Source organism: Pleurodeles waltl, chromosome 1_2 (genome assembly GCF_031143425.1).
Source record: "Pleurodeles waltl isolate 20211129_DDA chromosome 1_2, aPleWal1.hap1.20221129, whole genome shotgun sequence".
NCBI classification, from domain to species: Eukaryota; Metazoa; Chordata; class Amphibia; order Caudata; family Salamandridae; genus Pleurodeles; species Pleurodeles waltl.
The window spans coordinates 91,527,198-91,549,289 of NC_090437.1; the positions used below are offsets into that span (position 1 = coordinate 91,527,198).

The 22,092-nt window shown below is 42.7% G+C and overlaps 1 protein-coding gene across 2 annotated transcripts in view; it reads right to left on the reverse strand.

Annotated features, from left to right (window-relative positions):
- RNF170 (ring finger protein 170) overlaps nucleotides 1-22,092 on the reverse strand; it is a 244,126-nt gene that overhangs the window by 159,260 nt on the left and 62,774 nt on the right. Inside the window, exons 1-2 of one of the 2 annotated variants that reach the window (XM_069236606.1) lie at nucleotides 7,685-7,836; nucleotides 515-644 (exon numbers count right to left, since the gene is read on the reverse strand). In XM_069236606.1, the coding sequence (XP_069092707.1) occupies nucleotides 515-584 (70 nt within the window). In that variant the 5' untranslated portion in view covers nucleotides 585-644; nucleotides 7,685-7,836. Of the gene's footprint in view, nucleotides 1-514; nucleotides 645-7,684; nucleotides 7,837-22,092 lie in introns of those variants that run through there. The other variant, XM_069236602.1, reaches the window with a different exon arrangement.

A 22,092-nucleotide genomic window follows, 5' to 3' on the forward strand; every position in this document is an offset into this window, starting at 1 on the left:
ACATGTCACCACTGCTATGCATCATTGTTGTTACTCCATTCCAACAAGTGGAACAATTTTGCATCGAAAAAAAGACTTTGGGATGTTCAAGTAAAAAACAATAATAATACCAGATTTGCTGGTTGTTAGAGCGACAAAGTGAGATAAGATGCATAAGAAAGCAAAATGCTGGGTCACTTAGATACTTGGTTAAACTGTGGTTGCAGAACACAGTGCACACATAATATGCCAGGTACAGGATTTGCACTTGCATGTAGAAATATAAACATGGGGAAGAACATGCACATTGTTATTCATGCCTCATTCTCATGCTTAGTTTTACATTTTGCTCAGGCAGGAACCCCGGCTAAAACCAGATGGCAAACACATGAGCAAAATTAGATCAAACAAAATGTGAGCCTGACCCCCAGTTGATGCTGGTGCTACACCGTGCACATATACGGTTTAATTTCAGCACTTCAGCATGGGTCTAAATAATGACTCCCTTATAAAAATTTAACTGTTAGCAGCTTACCACAGAAAAGATGTCCACAGTTTGTTTCAACAGGCAGGGTGGCCTGCTGTAAGCAGACTGGGCAAGACATGTCACTGTAGTACTGAAGCCGGTGCTGAGGAGCTGCATTGTCATGCTGAGCCGCATTATCCTGCAGACATAAAGATGGGTAAAACAGTCAATAATCAATTGTTAAACTTGTTTGATAACTCTTTTACAGACAACAAAAATGAACAAGAGCTGCCTTCATCTGCGATTTCTGGGACAGTTTATGGAAAGAATGTAGCAACTGTATTCATTAGGTATCGACTAACCCCTTGTCACTGGTTAACCTCACTGTTACTCTCATTTGCTTGCTTTTCACTCATTAGCTTGTGTGGGATTTCCTTCTTTTTTCGTTAGTTACATCCCTGGAAAATGAACACAATGCACGTGTCCTTCCAATGCTCGTTTTTCAAGCACTTTTGTTTTCTGGTTTAAGCACTCCATGAGACTGCATGTGTTTTCCAGCCCCTCCTTCGAATACTTCTCTCTCCCACCCACTCGAAGTTGCTCTCTCACACCACATTGCTTCTCCCCACCACCTTCTGTTGCTTCTGCCCACTCCGATCTCCGTGTTCTTCACACCCATTACCCCCTACATTGTTGCTTCCCGCACATCCACCTGCTATGTTGTTTCTCTGACACAAGTCCTTTGTGATGCCTCCCACTTGACAACGCCCTCCACGATATTCCCCCACCCGTACTTAACAAAAATATACAGAATGCTTTTGTGCTACTTTATTATAATTTACCAATCGAACTCAGTAAAGAAAAAAAACATTCAGATCACTTTGTAGGCTCGTGCCTACACAATTACGCAGTTGATTCAGCATATTATGTTTTTTTTGTTTCCTTTGGCCATTCTGCACAGAACTGGGGATGCTGTATCACATGGCTAAAAACCATTACCAAAGACAATAGATACCAAAGGCAAGACCTATTGTCTTTGTGCCAATGCTAATTTTTAATACAACTTTCCCTTCCCGCAAATGATATACAACAGTCTGAAATGATGTTAATTCAATAGTTAAATAGGTATTATCTATTCCTGCCATCACGGGTACAGGATACTACTACAAGCACAGTGATTTGCCAAGAACCGCCTTTTTAAACTTTCACGTTCAGGGTACAGCAAAATGAACAGTCAAGACTTCTTCGCAAAATATTGAGTATAAGTTTAAATATTGTTAGTACACATAAAATGCACAATCTCCCAATACATATTTACATGTATATATATGTGTATATATATATGGAAAATGTCACTTACCCAGTGTACATCTGTTCGTGGCATGCATTATTACTAGTAAGGTTAGGTCCACTAAGTAATGATGGTCCTACCTGGCCTTTATTGGCCACATATACACCACACCCTGCGGTTGCAAATATGGCGGCAGCTGAAGTTCGACGTTTGTATACAGACTTAACGGCTACATGTAGACACTTAGTACAATTTGTGATGCAGACACTAAATACAAACCCAGCGCGTGCTGCTCCAGCACAACCACATGCAGTAGCACCAGGTATAAACCCGGTAACTGTACACTCTATTATGGGTAAAGTCCCAGCGAAACGGGAGGAGTCAGATAATCAGATATCAGCAGGGGGACAGTTGAATCTGCGGAGGATTTACATCCCTAGTTATCCATATTTAAAAAAAATCTAATATCTCAAAAATTACTGAACGGATTTACACCAAGTTATAATAAGCATGCTTTCTGGACTAAGAGCTAGCTTTCTACCAAATTTAGTGCAATTCTGTCCAGCGGTTCTGGCTGTAGTTGTGTTCAAAATCATAGGGGGAAAAGGCATGGGGAAAATGTGTTTTGGGACCCCCCCTCTTTTTCTCAGCCCCCGACTTGACGGATCACCCCAATACATTCAAGACAGCAGCTAAACTGACTGAAGTATACATTTTGAAAATTTCGCTAAGATTCGTCAAGCGGGCCAACGTTACTGGCAAAACAAAAAACGCTCTTCCTATGGAAACTAGGTCCTAACTATAACTACCTACTGGCAACCGCCACCAGCCACTAGGCAGTTATAGTTAGGACCTAGTTTCCAAAGGAAGACCATTTTTTGTTATGCCTATACCTTAGCCGCCTCTGCTGAGGGTTCAGTTTAGCAGTCCTTCTTTCTTGTCAGGTCGCCAAGAATCTGGTGAACTGGGTACAGGGAGGCCCTTAATTCCTGGATTTAGGTGTGTTTCAGGGGTCAGAGGGCAGTAGCCAATGGCTACTGTCCCTGAGGGTGGCTACACCCTTCTTATGTCCACACCCTTTTGGAAAGGGGACACAAACCTAACCCTAAAGGTCCTTGTCCTCCAAACCAAGATGGAGGATTCTGCAAGGAGGGAGTCATCTCAGCTCTGGATACCTTAGGGGGGGGTCCTAGCTGGGGTGGTCACTCCTCACTGTTTTCCCTAATTTTCCCATCGGACCTGCCGCCAAAAGTGGGGCTTTGTCGGGGGTGGGCAACTCCACTAGCTGGAGTGCCCTAGGGCACTGTAACCCGAGGCTTGAGCCTTTGAGGCTGACCACCAGGTTTTGCAGTTCCTGCAGGGGTGAGGTGTGAAGCACCTACACCCAGGACAGGCTTTGTTTCTGGCCACAGAGAGCACAAAGGCTCTCACCCCATGTGGTCAGAAACTTGTCTGAAGGTGGCAGGCTGGCACAGACCGGTCAGTCCTGCTCTAGCGGTTTGGCTAACATACAGGGGGCATCTCTAAGATGCCCTCTGGGTGCATTTCTCAATAAATCTCACACTGGCTGTGGATTTCATAATGACAAATTCACAGACCATATACTCCTTATGGCTACACTGCACTTACAATGTCTGAGAATGGACTTAGACACTGCTCATGCAGCAATGCCCTTACCTGTGGTATGGTGCACCCTGCGTTAGGACTGTAAGGCCTGCTAGAGGGGTGACTTACCTATGCCATAGGCAGTGGTTTGTGGTCAAGGCACCCTGAGAGGGGTGCCATGTCAACTTTGCCTTTTTCTCCCCACCAGCACACACAGGCTGCAAAGGCAGTGTGCATGTGCTTGATGAGGGGTCCCACAGGGTGGCATAATACATGCTGAAGCCTTTGGGAACCTTCCCTGGCCACAGTGCCCTTGGTACCACAGGTACCTTTTACAAGGGACTTAACTGTGTGACATGGGTGTACCAATTGTGAAAACAAATGTACAGATTTTGGGAAAGAACACTGGTGCTGGGGCCTGGTTAGCAGAATCCCAGCACACGTTCAATCAAAGTTGGCATCAATATCAGGCAAAAAAAAACTGGGGTGTAACCATGCCAATAGTGTCACTTTCCTACAGGACGTTTATGAATTGGAACCTTCCAGCCGTACTTTTTATAATACAGTCAGGAACTAGGCTTGTTAATGTAAGTTAGGGCATTATGTCGGCGAAAGTCAGGGGATTGTGCTGCTTTTTACTCAGGTGCCATGAGTAATAGCATGGACACAAATTGATTCTTTTGGGGACCTATGGATTCAGTCTATAGTTGGATCAGATATCGTTCGGGTGAGTTTTGAAGGGCTTTTTGGGTACGATTTTCTACTGTTCAGGTGACACTGTGGTGACTTCAAGTGGGGTAATGAGGACAGGATAAATTATTTACAATATTTACTGTGGACTATTTGGTATAACTATGTCTTTGTTGTGATTCAGACTTCGGGATTTTGGAATCTTAACTTTTTGTTTGAAGACTGCATTATTACGAACTTGGGATGTGCACTCTAGTATTGGTGTCATGATATCTGAGGTGTGCTTCCTAATCTCTATGGTATTTTAGCTATGAATACCTTCTCTCACTGTGGTAAATTACTCCAAATTTGTTGCCTATCACACATTACAGTTTACCTACGAGCCTCAGATAATATTACTATATTTGTTTGGGAGAGACGTGAACTTTGTACCTTCATATTTAGATCACTAATGTACCTTTTGTGGTGTATACAACTAGTGCATAAAATTGGATTGGGGGTGTACAGGGTATTTGGTACTGAAGGTATGATATTCTGAGTCTTTCTGGCACTTCTTTTTCAGAATTTACAACTTTAGGATTTTGTTATGATTGGTTGTTAGATATGTATTCATATATGATATTCTGTTAAGGGCTTTCAATTTATGTATATTTTGTATGTCCGGGGGAGTCATGGTAATTAGGCTAGATGAAACACGTGTTGTCTAGAAGTGAAAAAGGAATAAAGAATATCTTGTGGAAGAATATATCAACAACAATTGGCTCAAATTCATGTGTTTCCTTGCAAGGACTTCCAATTACTCACTGGGCTTTTTGCCTGCCCTTTCAAAGGCATTCAAGTGGCTGCCCCCTCTCTTGTTTTAGCACCTAGGGAATATATTGTGACTCTTTTCTGTTGGAGGGTTTTGCACTGACAACATTCTGACCATTTATTTCATTGCTCACTTCAAGCAACCTTTGAAGAGATTTGTACAGCAATATGCACCCAAGCATCTCAAAAACTGCTTCAGCTGGATTTCTACAACCCTTACCAATGAAATTTGTTAGTTATATCTTGCTTTCAATCAATAATTTGCAAACCAGACATGTAAACTTCATCAAACGCAATGCTCATGACCTTACCATTGATGTGGCGGAGGCAATTACAAATAGTATAAACTACTTTAAGTGAGATTATGTGACTTGCTCTCATTAACACTAATAAATGAGAAGACTATGAATATAGTACTACCTATTGGTTTGAGTATGTGCTATTATTTGTATGATGTTGTGCTTTTAAAGTATTTTATTTATTGATATTATTATTGTGAAGTCATGAGAATTGCATTATGTGTGTAAGGCATGGTTTGCCTGATTGTTCTGCAATCTATGGAAAATTTCAGTGTTTTTTTGTTTTAATTTGTAATCATAATTATATTTTAAATGGGTTTTTGAAATGACTTTCAAATTGTTTAAAAAAAAAAAATATGTTAAGGTGGAATAACGAATCCCAACCATAACTTCACTTCAACTGTAGCTTTTTCAGTGAACTCCTGTTATTTTGTGGATATTCTATATCCACTTTCTTAGGAAGTATTCTATTTCACACTGCACATGGGCTTTGGGAGTATAGCTGAATGCACAACACGCTGTGAGCAGCGCACCTGTGCTGTGCACGGCTTGCAGCTGTGTGCATCAGGACTGGCTGCGGAGCCTGGCCTTCGACCAGCCATCCGACCCAACCCGCCACAGGTGGTTAAACCCTCATTAAACAGGGCCTTTGGCTGCATACAGTGCAGACTACCCCCCAGGCACACATTCAACCTGCTGACGGTACTGAAATTGGAGGGTTGCCCCATTTATTTATTTTCTTTTTCATAATAATTGTTCTTTGTACTGTTTTTTTATTATTATTAATATTATTATTGTTATTTTGCGATGGAGGATTTGTTAATCCTAATATGGGTTCACAAACTATTATGAGTTAGTGGGCTCTTGTTGGGCCTCCCGCATCCCAGCAGAGTGTGCAAGCCCAATCCAGAGAGAGGGAAACCAATAAAGGTCCAGGATCCTTTCTTGGCATCTGTGAACACCAAGGCACAATTTGATTTTTTATTATTTAAGCAAACTGGAGAGAGGGGGGTCAGTCCAACACACTTGCCAGAGGGTCAGTGGAGCCCCACATCCTGCAATGAAGTCCATAAGAGTGCATTTTCTGTTACAGCCAGTCAGAGGCTTGTGGCCTGCAGACCTAAAAAGGACCAAAGGGACAGAAAACGTTCTTACTTAGAGCGGGGAGTCAAGGACTGTCCGCAGGATTAACAGTCCAGACACTTTTAGCCTTGAAAACTTTCAAGCCCACAAGACATTATTTCGAATGCTAATTTCTCAAAACCTACTCACCTGCTTTACAAGTGGTAAAAGCAGTTCTCTGAATAAAGTTCTAGTTTCATGTCAGCTGTGGTGTAACTAGGTTCTAAATTTTTTCTTTGGCAAATAGTAAAGATTACTATGGAGTTAAAACCGGAAATCTCATTTCTTTTAACTGCTCCCCATCCCCCCATACTCCCCTCTCTGAATGGATCTGCACATAATTTGTCTAAATCGGACGAACGTTTGTTTTAGAAGGTTTTGTGCAGATTCGTTGAATGGAGCCAAAATTATGAGCAAAACAAACAAGCACTGGCATTGCCAATAGGTATCACCTTTGTTTTTTCTTTCTATCTAACTGGAATATAAAATATTTGAAAAATGTTATAATAAAGTTTGTTTTAAAGTTAAAACAACCATTATTATAACATTTGTAATCCAGTTAGATAGAAAGAAGAAACAAAGGTGATACCTATCGGCATGTTGGCATGCGGCAAAGAAGGAAGAAGACAGCAGTGAAGAAGGTCGAAACAAGACAGCAGAGAAGAAAGAAGACAGAAGACGGCATGTAGTAAAGAAGAAAGAAGATGGAAGTGAAGACAGAAGACGGCATGCGGTGAAGAGGAAAGAAGACTGCATGTTGTAAAGAAGAAAGAAGACGGCAATGAAGAAAGAAGACAGAAGATTGCGTGCAGTGAAGAAGAAAGAAGATGGCATGCGGTAGAGAAGAAGAGAGAAAACAGCATGCGGTAGAGAAGAAGAGAGAAAACAGCATGCGGTAGAGAAGAAGAGAGAAAACAGCATGCGGTAAAGAAGACACCATGTGGAAGAGAAGAAACAAGATGGCAGTGAAGAAAGAAGACATAAGACGGCATGCAGTGAAGAAGAAGAAGGCAGTGAAGAAAGAAGACAGAAGCGGGCATGCAGTGAAGAAGAAGAAGACTGTGAAGAAAGAAGACAGAAGCTGCATGCAGTGAAGAAGAAGACACAAGATGGCAGTGAAGACAGAAGGCAGAAGATGGCATATGGCAAAGAAGAATGAAGATGGCTTTGAAGAAAGAAGACAGCATGCTGCAAAGAAGAAGGGCAGGGAAGAAAGCAAACAGAGAAGAAGGCATGCGACAAAGAAGAAAGAACACAGCAGTGAAGAAAGAAGACAGCAGACGGCATACAGTGAAGAACGAAAACGGCAGCGAAGAAAGAAGACAGAGAAGACAGCATGAGGCGAAGAAGAAAGAAGACGGCAGCGAAGAAAGAAGATTCTGTGAAGAAAGAAGACAGCACGCAGAAAGAAAAAAGAAGTACCTTCAGTGTCGTAGCCAGAGGAAGGACACTGGCCAGTGTCCAGTGGAAGTGACCGGAAGGTGTACTTGGTCAGGAGGCAACCCGATAGCAAGATCAGCAAAGACGATAAAGAAGACAACAGGAAGTGAAGCAGGACGATGTGCAGATGACGTGATTGCCAATCAGAAGCACTTAAATCAGAGTGACGGTGGACTAAGCCAATGGTAAGTTCATGTAAGTAAAGGGCTGGTTCTAAGCCCCTTTTAAGTTTTTACTTTTATTAACAATAGATGTCGCAAGCAGCATGCAATAGCACTTGTAGGCAAAACCTAAAAACGGCTTTTCAGTAGAAATTGACTTAGCTTGACCATTTTCTTAAAAAGGTGTTTTATTTCCGTTAATTTCAATTACTTAGCAAGTCAGGCAACGATACCGAAGTTAGTAGTCTTGAACTGCTCTCAACCAGATACAACCTAGGGAATACTTTTCTGCAAAAGGTTTATTTTGGTGTAGTAACAGGGCAGTAATGTGTAAGGTTACATTCACGAATGGCAAAGGTGCAGAATATTGAGCAAAATCCCCACAATGCACAGTTCAATAGTTTTACGCCAGCACTCCAGTTCTTGAGCAAAGCCAGTGACTGTGTGCAACAGAGCTTTGTAGGCACTGCAGCTATAGAAAGTCACAAAACATGTAAGAAAGTGTATTCAGCTAGAACACAATGTCAGCGGAGAGGGCAGCTGCAAGATGCAAAGTACTGATGTCTTTGTACAACCACAAACTTTAGCGGCAATGAACAAGGCACCAGAGTCAGCACAAAGAATAAGGGAGGGAGGGGGGTTAAAATTGCAGTGGACAAACCCACAATTTATGTAGCCCTCTTTCTAAGCACAAGTCTGTCAACTGGTATTGAAGGTGGAAAACAATTAGATGATGTTTTGTTCAATAATTTATTTGAGAGTCTGGGCATTTTGCATTTCAGTAGGTTGTGCACATAAACGTCGATAAAAAGTATGAATATAACTCTCATTAATGACAGCCCATAAGCTGTGCCTTAAGCTGTATATAATGATGTTTTATTCTTTGGAGGGTACTGTTCCTGCAACAACACCTCCTTCCAAATAATCCACTGCTAAACTGCCTACTTTCTCCCTGACAGCAGTAAATTCCATCATTCCTAAAAATAAATGAAGTGCGCCATAATTATGCTATTTGTCACAATTCATATCAGCTTGTTCGCTACCAAATGTTTCAAAAGTGGCCCCTGATCTGAGCTGTAGCTGGTATCTTGGTTGTGGTTACAGTTTACTTATCTTGGAAGAGCAAGTGATTCTAATGTGCTCTCATCTCACAGAAGTGGCATCCACCATTATTGGCCTGTCCATTTTGGAAGGCCAACGCTTTTCTGTGATAGAAAAACTAGATAATCTCAGTCTTTTTAAGATTGTGTCGATCGATCAAGACATTCCTATAGTGGTCTCATCCCAAGTCTGGCCTCAAAGTGAAGGCATCATACAAAATGGGACCTTGAAAATTCTCTTTAATTGGATATTTAGACTTAGTACTGCATGTTAATGATCAATCTTTAAAAATGATCAACATTTTGGGTAGCAAATCTGACATTCAATAGGACCATGAATCCCAATGTATTCAATAACGTCCCTCTCAAATGTGTGTGCCTCACGTTGTGCTTCTGCTGATAGTCCTGGTACAATCCAGATATCCAAGGAAGGGTGTACAAAACTCCACTTTATTCTGGGGTGCGAAGGCAATCTCAGGTAGGCACTTTGAGGATACATTTTGATCCGAGTAAGTCTGTGACCCAGTATTTATACCTTATGCCACTAACAAAGTTCATTCAACTTAACTGTGAAATCATGTGTCCTTGAAATATGTTTTATCTTATAATAACACTTCCTTTTCCAGAACTGTTATGCATCAAGGTACCTCTGGTACAGAGGTGAAATATTTGAAGTGCTGTGGGTCCATTTGTAGTTCTCTGCTGGGGCACAGTGATGGCTTAGCTTAGCTTCGCAGCCTGTGCGCTTTTACCCAGATAATATGCTCTGTATTCATTTATTTATTTTTTTATTCATTTTATTTCAGCTTCTTTTAGTGCAATGTTTTTATTTTAATTATCAGCCACTATTCTTCAAGAGCATCACTATCAGAGTTAAGGATGACATAATTTGCATCATGTTCTTTTACCCCGGGATCACAAGAACAGACTGCCAGGCACAAAGGATAATATTTTGTATTGCCGCCACAAGACTACGTAAACAATCCAGATCTTAGGTACATATCTGCGTCAGGCTTCTGTGCAAGAACATAAAGATATCCTGTATGAAAACATCTTCTACTACAAAGGGAGTTAAGAGGGGGTTCCAGCCAGGATTTCCATCTATGCTGCGTGCCAGTTTGTGGCCAACCTCAGCCTTTGTGTCTCTGTGAAGACTGATCTGGAGACTAAGGCCTGACCTTGTACCATGGTAACAGGGGGTGGAGTGAGCTTCTCATGGACAGAACACAGACAGATTTGGCTTACATCGCTATGCTCTAGCTAAGAGGCTAGAGATTAGGCTTCTAGGTAGGAATTGTACATTCATATCATTGCAACATGTTGGGATTGTTCATATTTACATTTCTGATTTTCATAATCCTGATTTTGTTATTGCTTGTTATCCTAATCATTGCAGCTCATGCATTTAATCATACATTGCAGTCTTTTCAATAAATGTATTGAAAACCATCCTGTATCTCATTTCTTGCCTATGTGTGTGTTTGTATGTGTAGAAAAATGGTAAGGTTTGTTTACTACGATTTCCCTTATTGTTTTTCAGAGTTCCATGCGCAAGGCTGTCACAAATCACCTTTACCATTTGGGTGAGGTGCTGCTATAGAGACGGGAGGGTCAGGCCGACAGCTGCCAACTGTGTGGGAGTGAGTAAATCGCCTACAAGCAGATGTGCTGCTGCATCAAATCCAGCAGACGTGTTATACAAAAGTCCTTATGACATGTTGCCACCAACAATGCTGTAGGCACTAATTTTACGAGTCTCCCGAGTATCTCCACACTTAAGGTATCCTAAGTACCATTAAACGGCGACGTCCGTGGTCTTGAGGGCAATTTTCCTTAGCTAAATAGGGAGCACCTATCTAGGCTATAGGATGTTCACACTCTAACCTTAAAAGGATTTTTCCACGTTGGTGTTCCCAACCCTAATACCTAATCTTTAATATGGTAATTGCAATAAACATTGGGGAGAACTGCAGACAACCACTCATGCAGTTTCTCTTAGCCAATGGCTTAACAGAAGAAGGTGGGATGTTACATTCATCGTGGAGGCACACAACGCGTATAGAACAGAAATATTTTATTCTTGGGCCACCTTTCCTGAAACAGATGTATACACACATACATTTCATGCATACTGAATAGCAAACGCATCACAACAGCATCAAGCTTATCAATACTTAGAGATACCTCTCTCTAATCAAGAACATCAAAATCTGTTCAATGGTGCCCTACCACATGCAATACAACCAGTGAGAGTAGGTCTTTTGCGTAATGAAGGACTGACATGGCTGACACTTAGCACACAGACGCCACATCCAAATGTGCAGGTTATGCAAATAACTGACGTATGCACACTTCACAATGAGCTAGCAGCAATAAATAGAGGTGTAATACAATTTGTAATGCGGACTTTGAACACCGCACCAGCAAGGGCGCATCCAGCTGTTCATCAATTGCCCATTCCGGGAATTAATCCACAAACAATCCACTCAATAATGGGAAAAACACCCACAGAGTGGGAGAAGATTCTGTTCTGGATTGCACAAAAAACAAATCAGTTGGATGCAGTGTTTCTCCATACGTGACTCCAAGACAAACATAGAATTCTGACAATGTGCTTGCCGTTTGGCCTGGTTCCCTCAATAGAGGACTGTAACGCTTGTGGTTTAATCTTTGCCGCGATTTACAATACCACACATGGTACCCCGACACTTGATGAATTTACCAGAAGTGTTCATATAAATTCAATATCAACATGGGGCAGCCATGGTCCTGAACTTGGGGATGAAACTGATGTGCAATTTTGACACAGTGTCCTCAATTATTTTAAGTAAAATTAAAGGTGAAGCAGCAGCGCTGGCCATTCGCCAACGGTATCAGGAGATTCCTCAACCAGAACAGGAGCACAAGCTGGCAAAAAATTATTTCCAAAGCCTATACTAGTATAGGACATGATAGTTTGGGGGCCAGACAAACTAAACCACAAATTCAGAGTACCACTCCTATGGAAGGCACTAAATAAGCACCAGAGAGTTTGAAAAAATGCTGGGAAAAACAAAAGCAAATTAAAGACAAAAGTCAGAGAGGAGAATCTCCACAGCCAGAGACCCCTGAGAGAAGATATTATCTCCAAAACAGAGAAACTTTATTAGGTACCAATATACTGATACAGGTCTCTCTCATTCCTTTTAGGACACACCAGAGTGAGAGAGTGGAACGATTGGAAAAGCGAAGTGACAACACAAAGCCGAAGGACATACAATGTTCCTCAGAAGCTTACGTTAAGAAAGAGGACAAAACTTTTCAACAAAAGCCCAAATATACAAAGAAAAAGGTGGCTGCAATTTCAATAAAAAATGCCAGCCACGCTGAGAACATTGTTGAAAAACAGGACGTGGGCAGTAACTCTGCTAGACAGCGCAGCAGAGGTCACGATTTGTTGCCAGAATCTTAGAGATCATCTGGATGTGACAGCAACTAACAACTTTCTTGTCATTGAGACAGCGGACAGGTGCATCTCCCCATGCAACAGGGTTTATGACTTAAATATCAAAATAGAGAGTGCACTATTGAAGAAATATTTTGGGAAAACTTAAACTGTGCTAGTCTATTGGCAGAAAACGATTGGCCACTGTTGGCCACCTGAATTTGTCCACCAGCTCCAACACAGTGAGGATGACATGTTGCCTTCTCTCTCAGTCCTGGTTCCCATTACTGGAACGGAAGCTCATGCCGCCTACTGGGCTTTGGCGCAGGCTCCCGCTCTATACCGTAGCCATGTAGGGTGGGATAAAGATTACCCCACCATGTAATACCCATTAGGGCTTCACCACAGCCTCAACCGCAATATCCTATGAAACATGAGGCCAAAGCTCTGGTCAGAGAGATTTTCACACAACTTGCGTACCAGGGATTAAGTAAGCTCTGTATCTCTGAAGTAAATAACCCGTTATTCCCCAGTGCAAAACGAGATCATTCGTAAAGAAAAGTCTTAAATTACACCCATGCACCTATGCACTATAAAATGCACAAAGCACTAATTAACAACATAGTGCGCAAAAAATACAAAACAACCTTGGATACTTCCAATGTTTTTTTTCTGCCAAAATCTAGCACCTGAAAGTCAGGATCCTAGCGCCTTTAGCTCATTGGGCTCGCAGCGGCACTTTTGTCCTTTACTACAAGTGTACAAGAACAGTCCTGGGTTGTTTTCAGCCTGAGTGACATCAATACTACACAAGATTGATCCTGAGGCATTATCGTACGTGGATGACATTAATCTCACAGATGACGACCTCCACAAACATCTGGACAAGGTGGATAGAATTGTGCTAGGATTCACCGCCCACGGCTACAAATTCAACTTCAAGAAAACTAAAATTGCTTTCTTCAGTGTCCTATTTCTGGGATATGAGTTATCAGATGAAGACAAGAGCCTGGCCCTTTTCTTTCTAGAAAAATGCGCTCAACTTCAACTCCCAGACACCATTAAGAAACTGCAGTTATTGCTGGGTTTCTTTAACTTTGCAAGAACATACATACCTGATTATGCACAATGCATAAAACCACTTTATTATCTAATTTGTACAGATTTTTCAAGTAAACACTGGACAGCAGAACACACATGCATTCTCTGAGAACTGCAGTAGGACATGCTAGAAGCAAAGCACTTACACACACGTGACAACAAAATAAACGTCGTCATCAGAATATTTTCTGGCACTACAGGATTCACTTATGTCATTTTTACTGAAGGTGACACAGTATGTATAGCATACAAATCTCATTTGTAATCAAATGCAAAACAGCATTTTGCACCCACAGAAAAAAATACTGACTGCTGTACAGATGGTTGCCCAAGGGAAACACATTATTGTTGTTACCCCAGTGCCTGCCCTTGAGGCAGTTACCAAAGTTAGCATCCCAAACGTCAAAGCATTACATCAACATTGGATTCAGTGGGCAACCTCCCTGACTGCCACTGATGTTGATTACATCTTTGGCCCAAAGCTTCAGACCCAAGAATTTCTCCAATACGAACAGGAGTACCCAGCACCTACCAACATATTACCACTTGATCAATACCGAACTATCATTTACACTTATGGTTCAGCACAACCAGCTGTAGGTACTAAACACTAACATTCAGCCGCTTGTGCAGCTGTAAGCGGAGTGATAAGTGATGATAAATTCCACCCTCAAAACAGCTACATACAGACCCACGGGGACTGCACTAATTGTTAGAGCTTAAGGCTCTTGTCCTGGCACTGGAACATACAGATCTGGATTTAGCAACACTAACTGTGTGTGATTCTTATTATTGTGTCCAGTCTTACTTTCAAAGATTACTTGGAATCACTGGTGCCTGAAGGGCTTCAGAGTTTCCAAAGGAAAGCCCATCAAACACAGAAACTTGTCGGGGAGGGTAGCTTATCTTCGGGACAGACTACCAAAAGCTCATGTAATACATACACTGAGTCACTAACGTGTAGGAATACACATTGTAGGAAACACTTTGCCTGATGAAGCTGCAAATCTGCAGTAGCTACGGCCACTGTTACTGCAAAAACTCGTTCTCATAAGAGGTTGGATAATGAGACTCTGACTGCTGTGAAAACTTCGGTTGACAGCAAGCCTTTACCAAAAGCATACACTGCAAAATATTCATACCATCTCAGTGCCCAGAACATTGCATTTGCAACCATTCCAGGAGGGGAAAACTGAGTGATCCCCAACCAAGACCAGAGATTAGGTTTTATCAAAGTTGCACATGAGGGTGTCGCTTCTGCTCATGCAGATGTGGCAACTACAATATCACTATTACAAAAATGCTTTTGGTGGCTAGGTCTTTACAAACATAGCAAGCAATATTTCCTTTGTTGTGACATCTGCCAGCAAATTAAAGGGTCCACCATTAAACGCCCACCGCAGACATCTCTCCTAATTTCCAACAAACCACTACATTGTGTGTACCTAGACAACTGCGGTCCCTTACAGCCTGATGGTGGATACAAATACATCTTAGTCGCTGTTGATTCTTGTTCTAGATCCCTGTGGGTATGGCCAAAACGGTTGGCTGACATATGCGGTTGCAGCACTCCACTCGGACCAGGGCCCTGCTTTTGCCTCTAAGGCATTTAGAGACACCATGGGAATGATGGTTGTTCAACTCCATTATTACTCACCCCATCGCCCCGAGGGAAACAGCATTGTGGAGAGGAAGAACCAAGACTTAAAGCAGTCCTTAAAGGCAAGAGTTATAGGTTTAGGCCTTAGTTGGCTTTATCACCTATATGGGGTCCAGAGAGCACTAAATATTCTGTCCAGAAGGCTCTTAGGAGGTTGCATCCCGTATGAGGTCTTCTTCGGGATACCCATATATGTCCCTGATCTTGATGATAATTCCGTGATAAGAATTCATCTGACTGTGATGCCACATTGGGAATAAGGGATTTACCAATAAGATCTACAGGCGGGATTCCTATAGTTGGGGATCTAGTGTGTGAAATGATTGCTGTGAAAAAGGAGTTTGGCCCATCCTACAGAGCTACAGATCCAGTCCTGGGAATACACAGTACAAGAACTGTCATCATACCACAGCTGACTGGTTCCAAAGAGAACAGATTTGTTTCAACTGAGCGTGCCATATTCCTCCACAAATTATATTTTTAAATGTCCAGCAAACATCCTCTTTAGGGTAGTGAAAGTAAAAGAACTAAGTTTACCCAGTATCCCCACGCCTGCTAAATTTCACAACTGGCTAACATGTTTTAGTGTTACAGAAGAACAGCTTGCTGCTTGGGTTCAGAATAGTACCTTTAATTCCTCACTTTGAAGTCCTGGTCGGTGGTTATTGTGGCCAATGTGCATGAATGAGCACCAGGCACGTTTTGTGAATTCCTCAGGGGGTTTCAGAGCAAGCTAGCCCGACCCTTGCTTTGTCTCAGTTCAACATTCAGGTATCATTACTCCGTACAGTGTGGTTAAACTGTGCTAACAATGGTTACATTCCTCCACTTTAACGGCTGTCAAAGAACACCTTATTCTCCTGTCTGAGGAAGTCAATCTACAAGATTTCCTGTTAGGACCCAGGGAAGCCACACTCAAAACGCTTCCTGTATGCCATATACAACGAGATCGGGAAACTATCCCAGATGGAAGCTGCTGCACATTTAAAGCAGAGTGATAAGAAAAATATGGAAAAGGCTTCAGCTGTTGTCGATAATGGCATAAACACTTTGTCTAATAGAATTTACACCTTAAATAATATAGGCCCTCATTCCGACCCTGGCAGGCCGCGGGCAACTGAAGCACCGCCAACAGGCTGGCGGTGCTTCATTGCCCATTCTGACCGCCGCGGTCAGAAAAGGGGATCTGGCGGTTTCCCGCCGGATTTCCCCTGGCTGGGGGATTCCGACCCCCTTCCCGCCAGCCTGTTTCTGGCGGTTTTTACCGCCAGGAACAGGATGGCGGGAACGGGTGTCGTGGGGCCCCTGGGGGCCCCTGCACTCATGGGCATTGCAGGGGCCCCCTAACAGGGCCCCAGCATGATTTTCACTGTCTGCATAGCAGACAGTGAAAATCGCGACGGGTGCTACTGCACCCGTCGCACACCTGCAACACCGCCGGCTCCATTCGGAGCCGGCTTCTGTGTTGCAGTCCCTTTCCCGCTGGGCCGGCGGGCGCTCCTTTGGCGGGCGCCCGCCGGCCCAGCGGGAAAGTCAGAATGGCCCCCGCGGTCTTTTGACCGCGGGGCGGCCATTTGGCGGTTCCCGCCAGGCGGGCAGCGACCGTCTCCCGCCCGGGTCAGAATGACCCTCATAGTGTTATCTGCAATTTATATTATTCAGAATAACATGTCCCTTTTACAACATAGACAAAACCAGCAGAATTCCACCATGCAGTTAAGTTGGACACTGCAGGTTCTCAAAAGTGGCCGTGTGCCTTAGAAGCACATTAACAGTACTCAAATGTTTGCTGCTTTTGATTTGTCCAGACAACAACAAATAATGGCTAAAAAAAGAAGCTTGTTGCATCATGCTTAACACTGAGTAACTGGAAAAATTGCCTTTTACTGTAGCAAAAAAATCCCCCTTGACAATATGGTTAATACAATGAGTAATACATCTGCCCATTTCCCCCTTTTGTTTTGTTACAATCTCCAGATAGCAAGATCATCAGCTGATATACAGTACCTATTAAATACCAACTTCCCCAAGCATTTTGGAGAATTGGTGAGCAGAATATTTAATGCATCGAATACTGCGGGGATTGTGCACTATTTTAAGGCTGTCAAATTCTGGATTTGTCGGCACCTTCAAGAGAGTGTTTGGAGTCATACCTACAGCCACACATTCACTCTTTTTGAGTGTCTTTGGCGGATTCCCTATTACGTTGGCATTACTTTGCAGAATTCTGCGCTGCTGTTTTTGATATGTAGTGGCTGTTCTCTCTCAGCAAAGCGGAGTGATGGAGCCACCACCAGCCCAGCTGTGTTGTGAACGCATGATGCAGTATTTTGGAGATTCTTTGCTTGGGGAGCAGGAGCTAGATTGGTCTTTGACACTTAGAGCAGTCCTGATGTGTGTCCGGCCAGACTTCCATTGCCTTTGGTGCCTCTTCAAATGTGCACCTATAATGTGTCTTGCTATGTAGCCTGCACCCTCCTGTGGACAAGGATTTGTAAATGTTCTCAATGTGTGTTAATTCACAGATATGCCCCTTGAGACTGTGGTCGATTGATTGGTGAGGCATCCTATGAGCCACCGCTTCTGGATCCACTGGCTCCAACATCAGGCACAATGGACAGTGCTACCTATGGAGTTCATTCTACTCCAGAGGCTTCTGCACACTTCTGCTCCGTGGATCCTTCTGCCAATACACTGATCAACTTGTCACCTGCCAAAGTGGAGTCCTTCTTGGTCTCAATCTCCCTTGATGACATTGGAGATTTTCTGCAAGACCATGATTACTGTTAGAATTCGACCACTGGCTTTTAAAAAAATATAAAATGTGAAACCAAATTGCCTTTTAATTTGGCCTGTCTGTTGGCCTGCTTTGCTTGTCGACTTAGACATTTTATCTCTTATGTACTATTTTGAATATGCTTTTGGAATTTTATGATTTTAAATTAGAGCATTTTTAGTATTAGGCTTTGGACTTTGCACCCTTGTTCTGGCAATGGGGAAGGTGTTATGGGTCCATTTGTAGTTCCCTGCCTGGGCAGTGATGGATAAGATTAGGCTTGCGGCCTGTATCATTTTGCCCCCATAATATGCTCTGTGTTCATTTTAGTTCAGCTTCTTTTAGTGGCAATGTTTTTATTTTCATAAACAGTCGCTATTCTGCGGAGTGTCACTATTAGTGTTATGATGACATACTTTGCATCATGCTCTTTTACCCCGGGTTCACAAGAACAGAATCTGAGGCACTCAGGATAATATTTTGTATTGCCGCAACAAGACTACGTAAACAGTTCAGCACTTAGGTACATACCCACAACAGGCTTCTGTGCAAGAACAAAGATGCCCCCTATAAAAACATCTTGTAGGACAAAGGGCATTAAGAGGGAGTTTCTGCCAGGATTTCCGTCCATGCTACATTCCAGTTTGCAGACAACCTCAGCCTTTGTGTCTCTGCGAAGTATGATCTAGAGACTGGCGGCCCGACCTTGTATCAAGGGAATGGGGGTGGGGTGTGCTTCTCATGGATACTGCACGGACAGATTTGGCTTACATCGCCATGCTGTTGCTAAGGGGCTAGAGATTAGGATTTTAGGTAGGAACTGTATACTCATATAATTTCAACATGTTGGGGTTGTTCATATTTACATCTCTGATTTTCACAATCCTGATTTTGTTATTCCTCAGTATACTAATCATTGCAGCTTATGGATTTTATCATAGATTGCAGTCTTTTCAATAATTGTATTGAAAAATCTCCTGCATCTCTTTTCTTGGCTATGTGTGTTTAAGAGACTTGTATGTGGAGACAAAAAGGCAAAGCTTGTTTACCATTATTTTCCAGAGGGGTTTTTAGAGTTCCATGGGCAAGGGTGCCACAAATCACCTTTACCATTTGGGTTTGGGTGAGGTGCTGCTAGAGAGCTGGAGGGTTGGGCCGACAGCTGCCAACTGGTGTGGGAGTGACTCAGTCGCATACATGCAGAGGTGCTGCTGCCCCAAATCCAGCTGTCTCGTGTTTTTTACAAGAAACCTTATGGCAGAAGGAGCTGAGGCGAATAGAAAACTGATTACTCTTGATACTGAGTCCACATTAATCTATTTCCGTTCTTCTGAGTAATAAAAGTTAATGTCTCCTTGACCAGAATGGCTTGGTAATGCTGGCATGTATCCACATGAGTCTTGCTGCTGGATGTCAAATTGTTTCGATCAGATTTTGCTGCTGAAGTAAAAATAGTTGAAGAAGGATGGACCAAATATGATAGTATACAAAGAGACCTGCATGATCATGCAGGGCTATGGAGTTTGTCATTACTAGCGGTCTTGGCTAGAAGATGTGTTTGGCCACAAGTAGCTTCATAAACCACATTTATTAGTCACTGAGTGCTATAAATGGAGTTGATAAATTACCTGAAGAACATCTCTGACTCACCAGTTGCAGCTTCTATGGGAACTGTTCTCTTTATATAACCTGTAGGTCATGTGTGTTTTTGTTTGGGATCAATATATTCTTGGTAGATGTGATGGTCACAAATGATGACAGATGATGATGATTAGATAAGGTCTTACAATTAAGGTTATGTCTTTCAGATAAAATATTTTTATAGATAAATCTGCTTTAAGCGCAAACTGTAATAATTATCCACAGAATCAAACGGAGAATGAAAAATTTCCTAGCTCTCATAACAAAAAGTTTCTATTCTATTAAGGACTCGAAGGTGAGGATTAGGCTTCAATTTCTTGCTTTATCTTTCACAGCAGCCATTAACTTTATTATGTAAACACCTTACAAGAAACTTGAAAACAACTAAGTTTCCCAGGAGGCCCATGGACAATCAAACAGTTCCTCCAATCAGGTCGCCTCGCCCTCTTTAAATGCAGGAGAAGACTGTCTAGCCTCCTCTTTCTTCATGTGAACACAGCCAACGTGCAGAATCACCCTGTTTTGCAGAATCAGTACCTGAAAAGAAAGCATATAGTAAATCTTCTACATTTACAATCTCAAATATGACCAAATCATCTATAATAAATAATTATATTGTGTAGAGGTATACCAACAAGAGTTTACATTCAAACATGTCAATAAGTTTAGAAATCCCAAAAGAAACAGTGATAGCATCAGGATGGGTACCATGAGCATGAAGCAAATGGGCAGGCTAATCCTCGCCTCCGAGTCCTTAACAGAATTGGAACTTTCCGTTATAATAGCTTGGAAATTTTTCATTCTATGTCAGGACCAGAGACGAGGATTAGGCTACTTTAAAGATGGACTACCACCAAGGTTGCCAGATTAGAAATGGTTTAAAATAGAACCTTTCGAAGGTAGAATCATAAGATCAATCTGCTGTATTAAGGATGTCTTATAATCTAGTCCCGCTTATCGAATGGGTCTCGAAACGGGAGGTAACAATATCAGCTTTTTGCATGGCCCATATAACACATCTGGCGATAGTAGGGAAGGACACAGCTTTATGCGGCTTGGTCAAAGCAATCAATAACTGCTGTTCTCCTGGAGGGCGAAACTCCTCTGTCATGGTCTCATATGCTTTGATTGCTTTCACCACACACAACTTTGGGACATCTAGAAATCCTGGATTCACTACAATCCTAAAATTAGTTTTAGTACATCATGAAATATGAAAAGTAACCTCATCCGGGGTAAAGACTATACTTGTTAAGTCCATGGCTTGCATGTCCGAGACTCTTCCGCAAGAAACGAGACATAACAAGGTAGCTAGCTTGGCTGACAACTGCTTCCTCGCCAAATATCTGTTAGAAGGCCATGATTTAAACAGACGCAGGACCTTATTCACATCCCACAAAGTTGAATTTCTAGGAGCAGGAGGGGTAGATAACCACATGCCCCTAAAAGTTTTACAAACCATCGGATGTTCCCCAACTGGGTGACCATCTACAGGTTGATGGCTCGCTAATATAGCTGCCCGGAAAGCATTAAATCAACCTTTAGGCCATGCCTCTGGAGGCTAGGGACGCTAGAAAATTCAAGATCTGCAAAATATCTGCCCCCACGGGATCCGATTCCTGTTCGACAAACCAACCCAGGCATCTACACCAGGCAGAACGGTATTGTTACGATGTACTATTCTTCCAGACTTTGTCGAGTAAAGAGGCAGCCTCGCTCAAAAGTCTTGGAACCTTCCAGTGTTCCATGTAATCTGGCAGGCCATGTGAGTCAGTACACCTGAGAGGACTAGTGGACGTCGATTGCCCTGGGGACACCTGAGCAGATCCAGATATAGGGGTAGAGGGACTGGAAAATCCCAAGAAAGCTCCATCAGAGTCAGAAACCAAACTTGAGACCTTCAATTTGGGGGGGAATCACTACTACATCTGCACTCTGTCGCCGAACCTCTCCAGACAGACTCTTTATCATTGAAAAGGGAGGGAATTCATATCCCTTCTCCGAGCTCCAATCCTGGACAAAAGCATTGGTTGCTGTGGCCTAGGGATCTGGACGCCGGCTACAATACCTTTCCAGCTGGAAGTCTAGGCGAGAATGGACCCACCAGTCCTGGATCAGTGAAAATACCCCTGGATGAAGTTTACAGAGGCTGGTGTCTTTTGAGTGGCGGGAAGACCAATCTACCACTTGACTGAATTTCCCGAGCAGGTGTTCCGCTGACACTGAAATGTGATGTGCCAGACAATAGTCCCAAAACGTCTTGGCCAGGCTCAAAAGCATCTTGAACCTTGTTCCCCCAAGGTGGTTGACATATCGGACAACTGCCATATTGTCCATCTTGAGGAGGACACAACAGTGAGCTTTGTCTTTGGTCCAATACTTAACCGTGCCATTAATTCCAGGCAGTTTATGTGTAGAGCTTGCTCTTCAGATGACCATTATCCACCTGTGGAAAATTCCCCACATCGGGCTCCACAACCCAGTCTGCTGGCATCTGACTCTATCACTAGATCAAGTTGGGAGCCAA